Consider the following 10,893-nt stretch of genomic DNA (forward strand, 5'->3'; position numbering starts at 1 on the left):
TCTGAGTAGCTCGATACTGGACATAGTTGAGAAGGTATTTGAGCAAAAGTACCCAAGTGTGGGGTAGTTCTTTTGATAAAAATCAGTTTTCTGGTCACTCATTGGGCTTTATAGCTCATGCTTTCCAAAATGTTTTTCTTTTCTTTTCAGGTATCGAAAGGTGAGTTGTTCTAGGGTGCTGCTAAGGTCAAGGTCTGCCACATGCCATAGTTACACTTCCGGAGGGTTTTACGGTTGTTGTTGTAAACTTTGTTGTTAAGTCTTTGAGTTGTATAAACGTTACATTGTTGTAAAATAAAATGGGCCTACTTAATCAGTTGATCATTCAATTTGTACATTGGTATCAGAGTTATTTCCGCAAGAGTTATTAGGCAGTAAATGTCAACGAAATGGTTGATAACTGCTGCAGTCATGCCCTTCCTCAGGCTTAGAGAGTAGTCTAGGGCGAGGTGTGACATCAAGACATTTAGTAACCTAAAAACGTTTCTCCATCTGAATTAACCATGCTTCTGCATCTGTTGGGTTAGTCGTACCCTCAAATGCAATGGCATCTAGTGCCTTCATCCTCTCAATACCATATTTCTTCTCTGGATCTATCTGTACATACCTCACATTGGCTGCTAACCTTTGAACAATCCTGTCAAAAACTCTGTCCTCCATTTGAGGATTAACTCTAACTTGAGGGATACTAGACTCTCCCTTAGATGTGGCTTTCTATGCCAATGGTTCTCTAACTGTATCTCGATCTCTTCAAACCACGAGATCTCGGGTAGGATTACGATCCTCATCGATCATTTGCTGATCAGTTCGTCACTTTCTCGAGGCATGTTTCCTATAATATTCACATGATTAGGTTTATAGCATCATTTACATGCCTTTAAACTAACGCATGACTTTATTCCCAAATTCTTATGCTCTGATACCAACTTATCATACCCCCTTCTAGATTATCCTTTAAATTCGAGAAGAGATATGAAGACAACAATTGTCCACACTCTTATGACAATGACAATTCAACCTATTCCTGTGAACCCATCTCTTTAGCACCTATCAAACTTAATTAGCAGTTTACAATCTCAACAACCTACCATAGTCTCATCATCATTTCACTACACACATATATATATACTGTTAAATAGTTACCAAACCAACATATATGAATAGATTATGGAAACTTAAGTTTAATACAAAAACAGTTTAACACAAGTTCTACCCTTTTCCCATGATATGTCAAACAAAACTAGAGTTTAAACATAGCAAAGTGGACCATCTAAACTTCAAAATGCTTGGAAGATCCCAAGTAGTAGCTGACTGGCAGATCTTCTAAACTTCAGGTCATTGACCGCTACCTGAGGAGAGAAAACATTTAAAAGAATGAGCTTAAAATGCCCAGTGAATGACAATTTTAAGAAGCATGCTTTCATACAAGAATGACATAGACGTGTTTTTTATAAAACATTTACAATTCCATTTACAGGGTTTAAGATTAAAGCTGGAAAAGTAAAAACATGGCATATAAAAACCCTAAAATGAAACTCATCATCATTTCCTGCAAAGCGCCTCTACTCCCCTGCCTAAGCATGTGGCAAGCCCTTTTGCTCGATCTCATCAACGTTGATAACATAGATCTTACGTGCACATAGAACTGACTAAGTCCTGCCTACCTAACCATACCTTCAGTAGCAAGGATCTCCATGTAATTAGGTACCTTACCATACCTTCGGTACCAATGTCTAGGAGTAGGTTTTTCAAAGCATAAAACATTTTAACTTTATACGAATCTTCATTATAAGACAACATACTTAACATGCTTTAGAAAATCCTTGAAAAGCTTAGTGTCATGCTAAAACATGGCATAAAACTTAGTTGGAATGCATGGAAGTTATATTTAAAATCTGTCGTTAAACTATACTCATGTTTTCAACATCAATTGCCAATACTTAAGTCATGCATTAAGAAAATCAAGTTAAAACTAAATATGCATTACAAACTCATGAGTAAAACATTCAATAAACTTTGAAAGCTAGTTACTCACTATCATGAGTTACTTCTTCAAAGGGTTGTAGGCCTCCCCTATATGCGTTTGTCCTGTAAAAATAATAAGAGCCTTTTGTTAATGCCTTGAGCTACCTCTTTAAGAGCCTTTTATTAATGCCTTGAACTACCTCTTGTGACTTCATTATTCAACTCTAATATATACTAAGTTCAAATCTAATTCAACGCATCATCTCACTCCTTTTTACTTGACGCATCCCTAACACATAGGTACTCAGCGCATTACTATCCTTAACTAGAATTTACCTTGTGATTAGTTAAGTGGGTAGCAATCTGCACATAGGTGCTCAATGGCGTTAGGATGCGCCTACCTCGCCTATATGATGGGTGCTCAACCCTTAGCATGCCTCTTCTGTTGCAGGCAGCCTCTCACACATTTTGCATCCACACTTCAGCTAGTACCTATTTACTCTATCACATACCCTTGCCTATGCACACGCTCGCCTACACGTAACCTCAACTGGGCAGTTACTTACTTATGCTTGGGTGGCAGCTACTTGCTTGTACATCCAACTAAAAATTACAAAATTTTCAACTTGAATAACTTAAATTTCAGACTTTACCTCATGAATTTTCCTTCTAAGAACTAATTCCTAGACATCTCAGCTAACCTACCCTAAAATTCTAGTCATTGGTTCCTCTCCACGAGCATGGAATTCTTCACTCTTTACAACCTGTCCAAGTAACCTAAGAATCTCGAGCACCTGAGGAATTCTTCAACTTTCATCTCAATTCCATAAGAATTTCCCTCCGGCAACCTTGGATTAACTTCTTCACTGCTCAAGCTTCAGGTTGGCAATAACTCACCTTATTTAGCACTAGTATAATGCCTAAAACGAGCTTCTCATTTCTAACTTCCTTTTATAATAAGGGGGACATGTTCAAATAGCATCCCTAAGATGACACTTGGCGCACTAAGCTCACTTATGGCCTCTAATCATGCCACTTAGCCCACTAATTAGGTGATTAAGGTGGGTGCTTAAGCCTTTCACCAATGTATTGTTGGGTTTTATGTCCTAAAACTCGTGGTTTGTAAACAATAAACTCTTTCTGTAAATCAATAAAGTTGTTATTGAAGTTTGATTCAATAAAGTTACATTGAATATATGAATTGCTTATTTCGTTTTAGAAATAAATACAATAAACTTAAAGATTCATGACTATTACATGAGTACTTAAATTTCATTTGGAGACATAAGAGTGGATCAGGTTCGAGTAAATAGTCTAAATTATCTATAGTATATGAGTAAGGTTGAGTGCCTTATTCTGGTAACACTATCGGATGCGGCCCACTCTATAGTTGTTACAAGGGAATGCTACAGACGATGCGATCCTGATTCATACATGTAGTGACATAAGGAGTGGGGGGTCCTGTGCAATGAGTTTGCGCAATCAAACCAAAAAACAAGTCACTCTTACTTTATAATATTGTTTACTATTCAAGATTGACTATTTCAAAATGATGACCTAGGTACTTGACCTTAATCCTAAGCTAACTATGAACTCCTATTTATTTGAGATTATCCTTAGATTTTCATAAATGAGGAGGGTTGGCTTAACAACACTGGTTCAATAAGCCTCCCATTTCAGGGGTAAGACTGGGTAGATAGTTGGGGACATAGGGTGCAAGGTGGAATTCGCTCCTACCCGCTTTCAGGGATAGTAGAGAGGTTGTTCCCTTAAGTGCTAACTTCGAGTCTTGAACAAGGGGCCCCACCCTCTCATTGGCCCGAGAGGGACTCGGTTTGATGATGGATCACAAACCAATTGTTCATTAGAGGATCAGTGAGACTTAAGGAACAAGAGGTATCTCGGGGGTAAAACAACCTTTTGATCCAACCGTTATTACGAACAACTTATGAAGGATTAACTTACTAATCATGGTTATATCGAGTGGACACAATATATCTACAACGAAGGGAGTGCAACTTTGGGCTTTAGTGGAGTGACCCAGTAGTTAATGAATGAGGATTAATTCGGTATAAAGACTTTAGCCAATTAATCTCGAATTGTTGGAGCCCATGATCCGTAGGTCCACTAGGTCCCCCTACTAGCTCACAAACAGATTATCCTTAGAGTAGCATGATAAGTTGATTTGAATCGTTCAAATACAAATCAAGAGAATTAGTAATTATCTGTGATATAATTACACGTTTAATTTTGGAATTAAACGAAATTGGAGAATATTTTAATATTTAAATATGATTTAAACATTAAATTCATGAATAAGGATTCATGATAGTGAAATTGATGAATAATTAATTTGATACTTGATATTAAATAAATTAGAATGAATTTAATTATTTAATTATTAATTATTAATTTTATTAGAAAAATTAATTGTTGAATTGATTTTTGTATAACTAATAAAAACTCAATTTTAATTAAAGAATTAAAATTGAAAAGTTAAATTTAACTTTAATTTTGGAAAAGTTTTAAAATTAAAATTAAAATTGGAAACTTAGGAAAATTGGAAAAGTGGGAATTTCCCACTTCTTCAACCTAGTAGCTCATTCATGGTTCCACCTTTTTTACAGCTCAAATTCTCAAGCATGAGTTGGAATTCATGTAGGATATTGATTTGCATGAAAGTCATGCAATATAATAATGAGATTTGAGTGGAAATAGAGAGAGAATCAGATGTAATTTGCTGAAAAAAGTGGTTGAAGAAGTGTTCTTCACATTGCTAAAAAACCAATTCTTCACCTCCAATTTCCCTAATTCAAGCTTGTTTTGAGTTCCACAACTCAATCTAAGGCTTCAAGAGAATAGTAGGGAAGACCTTATGGCGGTTCACAACTAAAGGAAAAGGAGATTGCAGTTGGAAATCGTGATTCAAAGGTATCTTCAAAGGTTAGTGTTGAAACTCTGTTTTTAGTAAGAGCATGCTAAATTTGACGCCAAATTAATGAATTAGAATACTTAATCATCTTGTTTTCTTCTGTTGCTTGCTTCCTTAATCCAACATGTATAGGCTTGTGTCCATGCAAGTCTCCCTTTTAGCCAATGCATACTTAGTTGCGTCGCACTCTCTCGGTCACCACATCACTATCCCATGTATACACTTGCTTGTCTTAGGCATTTGTGCTTAGGCATGCCGCTCATCGATGCCTTCATTAACCTCTACACATGCCTCAACGCTCCTTGCCATTGTATAGCCCTTGGACCAAGCTTACTAATCTCTTTAGTATCACCTAACGCTTATCATGCACTCGCCTAGGAAAACTTAGTTGCTCGCATTCCGTCCTTCTTGGCCTTTGCTAAACCCCCAAAAATGACCATCTATGCATGTCTCTTGTTAGACTTAACTCATTTTCCTCCCTTGGACCCTTAACCGCATAGTACCACATGCGTTCATCACATCTAGTCCTCTGATTTCCATCTAAGCGTTCATTTTCTTATCTCACCCGATAGCACACCTCTTAACACTTAGAAAATTTTCCTTTTTTAAACATTGTACACAATCATAACATACTTTACATAATATTCAACTACATAAACACCATTAATTCATATTCATAGAAACTTAAACACAATCAATTAGTAAAATAGGTTTAGGGGTTTACAATTTATCTTCCCCTTAGAGAAATCTCGTCCTCCAAATTTTCTTTAAGTGTCACCATGTGCATAAGTGTGGATACTTGCTTCTCATCTACTCCTCAACTTCCCATATAGTTTCCTCTATTTCATGGTTTCTCCATAAGACTTTAACCAATGATATAGTCTTGTTTGTTAACCCCTGTTCCTTCTAGTCTAGAATTTGAATTAGTTCCTCTTCGTACGATAAATTTTCCTTCAACTGTACTGGTTGATCTTGGAGCATTTGAGTAGGATCTGGAACATACTTCTTCAACATAGATACATGGAACACATCATGTATCTTGAATAACTCAGTAGGTAATGCAAATATGTAAGCTGCTAACCTGACCCATTAAATTATTTCATAAAGTCCTATATACCTTGGGCTCAACTTCCTTTGCTGCCAAACCTAAGTATCCCCTTCCACGGAGATAGCCGTAGAAACACTCGATCTCCGATCTCAAACTCTAATTCTCTTCTTCTTTTATATGCATAGCTCTTCTGTCTGTCTCGAGCCATTTTCAGATTTTCTCTTATTAGCTTAACATTGTCTGAAGTTATCTGTACTAACTCTGGCCCTACTAGTTTTCTTTCTTCTACTTCATTCCAACAGACAGGGATTCTACAAGGTTTTCCATATAAAGCTTCATATGGAGCCATTCTGATACAAGAGTTGTAGCTGTTATTATAGGCGAACTTCACTAACAGCAAATGTGTATCCCAACTACCTTTAAATTGCAATACACAAGCCCTTAACATATCTTCTAATGTATGAATTGTTCATTCTGATTGTTCATCCATCTGTGGATGAAATTCTATACTAAAATGTAGCTTAGTATAAAGTGTCTTTTGTAAACTAGGCTAGAACTTTAAGGTGATCCTCAGATCCCTGTCTGATACAACCAATACCGGAGCCCTAAACTGGCTTACAACTTTGTCAACATATGTCTTGGCCAGCTGATCAGGGGTAGAAGTGGCTTTGACGGGTAAAAACTTTGTTGTCTTATTCATTTCGTCTGCAATCACCCAAAAACCATCATAACCATTGGATGTCTTGGGTAGACCAAAAAGAAAATTCATAGTGACATGTTCCCATTTCCATTCAGGTATTGGAAGTGGTTAAGGAAACTGCCGACCTCTGATATTCTAGCTTAACCTGCTGATAGACTAAGCATCTATCTTCATAACCTACTATATCTTTCTTCATTCTAGGCCACCAATAAGATTTCTTCAAAGTTCTATATATCTTGTTTCTACCTGGGTGTATAGAATATGAAGAACTGTGAGCCTTCTCTAAAACTGCATTCTTCAATGCCTCGTCATTAGGAACATATAATCTGTGCTCCTTCATTAAGGCTCCATCCTGTGTTAGCATATAATATGTTCTCTGCTGTTTACTTACCTCTTCAACTAACTTCTTGAAACTAGGGTCTCCTTACTGAGCTATGATAATATCATCTATCAAAGTAGGCCTAACTGAAAATATGCCAATAGCTCATCCAAGTAGCCTACTGACAATGTTGCATTAGCACTTCTGAATTCCTGCAATAATCTTCCCCTTAGAGAACTAAGCACATTCCTGGGGTAACTCGACTTCCTGCTCAATGCATCGACTACCATATTTGCTTTACTTGGGTGGTAGTCAATGGTGCAATCATAGTCTTTAATTAACTCTAACCATATTTTCTGTCTCAAGTTCAACTCTTTCTGCTCAAATATGTACTTCAAACTCTTATTATCTATAAAGATATGACATTTCTCACCATACAAGTAATGTCTTCAAATCTTCAATGCTAATACCACAGTTGCTAGCTCTAAATCATGTGAGGGTAGTTACCCTCATTGGTCTTCAGATTTCTAGATGCATAAGCTACTACTTTTCCATCTTGCATCAACACACATCCTAATTCCCTGTCTAGATGCATCACAGTAAATCTCGAACTCCTTCCCTAAACTTGGAAGGGTTAGGATTGATGCAGACATCAATCTTTGCTTTAACTCCTGAAAACTTTGTTCCAACTATCCGTCCATTCAAACTTGGCATCTTTCTTAGTTAATCTGGTCAATGGGAGAGCTATCTTTGAAAAGCCCTTTACAAACCTCCTACAGTAACTTGTAAAGCCAAGGAAACTACATACCTCTGTTACTGAGGTGGATCATTCCCATTTAACTATGGCTTCTATCTTCTGGGGATCAACACTAACTCCTGCTACTGACACACATGCCCCAAGAATACTACTTGGTTGAGCCAAAATTCTCATTTACTAAACTTGGTAAATAATCGCTTTTCACGTAATGTCACAATACTATCTTCAGATGCTCTGCATGTTTTTCTCTACTATCTGAATAAACTAGGATATCATCTATTAAAACAATTACAAACTGATCTAAGTATGAATTAAATATCCTATTCATTAGATCCATAAGCACGGTCAGGGCATTAGTTAAGCCAAATGGTATAACCAGAAACTCATAATGCTCATACCTGGTCCTAAAAGCCGTCTTAGGGACATCTGACTCCCTGAACTTCAACTAATGATAATCTGTTCTCAAATCGATCTTGGGGAACACTGATGCTTCTTTCAGCTGATCAAACAGATCGTCAATATGAGGAAACTAATATTTATTCTGTATAGTCTAGAAGATCTGCCAGTCAGTTACTACTTAGGATCTTCCAAGCATTTTGAAGTTTAGATGGTCTACTTTGCTACGTTTAGACTCTAGTTTTGTTTGTATACGTCATGAGAAAATTGTAGAACTTGTGTTGAAATGTTTTTGTATTAAACTTAAGTTTTCAGAATCTGTTAATATATGTTGGCTTGGTAACTGTTTGAATATATATATATATGTGTGTGTGTGTGTAGTGAAATGGTGATGAGACTATGGTAGGTTGTTGAGATTGTAAACTGCTAATCGGGTTTAATAGGTGCTAAAGAGACGTGTTCATAGGAACAAGTTAGATCGTAGTTGTCATAAAAGGGTTGACGACTACTATCTTCACATCCCTTCTCAAATTTAGAGGATAATTTGGGAAGGGGTGTGATAAAAGGTGTGGCATTGATCAAGGTAATAAGAACCCGATCTCTATAATTCCATTGGAGATGATCAGGATTTATGATCTGAGGGTCAATAATTGGTTGTTCTTAGGCAGTAGGTTCGATATAGGATTGATTTTGGGCATTAGAAGAGAGAAATTCTGGGGGTATGGGCGTAAAGTTATCTAAATGACCAAACAAGGCATGTGCACGAAAAATAGCGGAGATCTAAAATTCCCATTGAACGTAATTTGTGGCATTAGGTTGAGCTGGAACCAAATTACAAATATTAGAGAGAAGGTCAGAGATTTGAGGGGTAGAGACAACTGGGTTGGGAAGAAGAGGAAGCTACTATAGGGAGGGACATGAGTCGCACAGCTCTGATACCAAGATAAAACCTCAGGTAATTCGAATTTTTCAACTATATGTTCCTTGAATATTATGTGAAGAATGAGCATCTATTTATAATAAAGTGGATACAATAAGATATACAAATAATCCTAAATTTTAGGAGAAGATACAATAAAAGATACAAAAAATTTTAACAAAAAATCTAAACAAATCAAAGGAAATTTAATGTTACCAAATGGGATCTAATTTCAAATTTTGAGTTTGATTTTGAAGACACTTCTAATAGGTAGACAACAAATCATATAAACTAATAGATGCCAATGATGTTTAAAGACTTAATTTTCAAAAACAAAAAAATCATATAGTTACTAAATGAGACCTAATATAACTTTTAACTATTAATTTGATATCAACCTAAACATAGATTAACTCACTAGGACATTATAAATCAATCAAAATATCATTGGTTCAAATCCTTATGTCATTGATAAAAAAAAAACCTGTTTTCTTATTTTTTTTCCTATTGATGAACCCCATTCACAAAAATTACCATCAGAATATGCTCCTATTTCTTTCTCATCAATCGTTGCACCAGATAGTCGAAAAACCACCCACAAACATCATTTCCCTCTCTACCAACATAGAGCCTAAGAACAATCTCCTCTAACATATTTAGGTTAGTTAGGAATATATGCAAGAACTCTAAATCATTCTCTTGAAAAACTCCTGAAAACTTGTATATAAAAATATAAAAAAAGTATCAAAATCTTAATTTAATGAAAATTTCGATAAAAATATCGATTTCGATGTGTATTTTATATTTATATTAGTGACATTTTTTGAGGTTTATTTTTTGTGTTTTGTAGACGTTTTTACAATATAATGAAAATATCGATTCAGATAGAAATATCAATATGTGGACAAAAATTTGATACTATTATGATAGCAATCAGTGATCTTCAACTAGAGTTTCCTCTCTAAGAACTCCACACTAGAAACGAAGATAAATAGAAACTGACATTTGATAAAGCTTAAGGGTGCTTCCAAAATATTAATTCACAAGACTTGAATCTAAGACCTCAATTCTTCAAAAGAAAACATTCATCACCAAACACTTAGACACGAAACTGAAATGATATAGATGAAAAATTACATGAGAGACGAAGTACTAATAACCTATGTTAGAGAGTTGATTAACCCATATGATATACTAATTAGGTAACTAATAAATAAGCTAACATTTTGTCAATTATTCAATAAATATGAGGCATCACCCACAAGGCCGAGGCAAAACTATAAAAATAAAACTGCATTCCAGACAACATATAAAATCTTATCAGATTAATTTTCATAAATAAAAAGCTAAAAACAAAATAATTATTCAACAATCTTACTCCTCTCCTACCAAATAATTTTCAAAAAACTTACATCTTACCTAAAAAGGGATGTTGGAATTCATGATTCAATAATAATAAAAAAAAGCAATCTTTTAGGCTTCTCATCAATCTTACTTGTCCCCTGCGAAAATCTCGTAGAGCCAAAATTCAACGAAAACGTTGATGCTTTGGTACGATGTTCTTCATACCCGTGAAAGGATTATACAAAAAAAAAAAAAAAAAAAAAAAAGAACAGCTTATTGACCAAACAAAATATCTCTTCATCTTCAAAAGCTTTGATGAGTTGGGATCTCCAATCATTTGGTATGTCATCAATAACAAATTCTTGAATCCGTGAGCCCTTCTCTCGCATCCTCTACACTTGAATGGAAGTTGCTGGCCAATCAATTAAAAAAATTGTATAAATAGTTTCATTAATTTAATGCATGGTCCCCACCTTTGAACGAGGGCCAACTTCCAAAACAACGCTCAATTCA

General features: G+C 35.5%; 2 protein-coding genes across 5 annotated transcripts in view; both read right to left on the reverse strand.

Moving 5' to 3' along the window:
* Positions 1-1,104: 1,104 nt before the first annotated feature.
* Positions 1,105-10,893, reverse strand: part of LOC120092102 (uncharacterized) — a 44,813-nt gene continuing 35,024 nt past the window's right edge. For 3 of the 4 annotated variants that reach the window (XR_016524567.1, XR_016524565.1, XM_090307191.1), the window contains one exon: positions 10,311-10,792. The gene's annotated coding sequence lies outside the window, so the exon portion shown is untranslated. Of the gene's footprint in view, positions 1,350-2,035; positions 2,089-10,310; positions 10,793-10,893 lie in introns of those variants that run through there. The other variant, XR_016524566.1, reaches the window with a different exon arrangement.
* LOC120090094 (uncharacterized) lies at positions 5,804-6,294 on the reverse strand. The gene is made up of 2 exons (XM_039047585.2): positions 6,044-6,294; positions 5,804-5,978 (listed from the first exon to the last, which is right to left on the reverse strand). Exons 1-2 carry the CDS (start codon positions 6,292-6,294, stop codon positions 5,804-5,806), a joined length of 426 nt encoding a protein of 141 aa, XP_038903513.2.

This window comes from Benincasa hispida, chromosome 11, assembly GCF_027475165.1.
Source record: "Benincasa hispida cultivar pf3 chromosome 11, pf3_genome.v1.1, whole genome shotgun sequence".
NCBI classification, from domain to species: domain Eukaryota; kingdom Viridiplantae; phylum Streptophyta; class Magnoliopsida; order Cucurbitales; family Cucurbitaceae; genus Benincasa; species Benincasa hispida.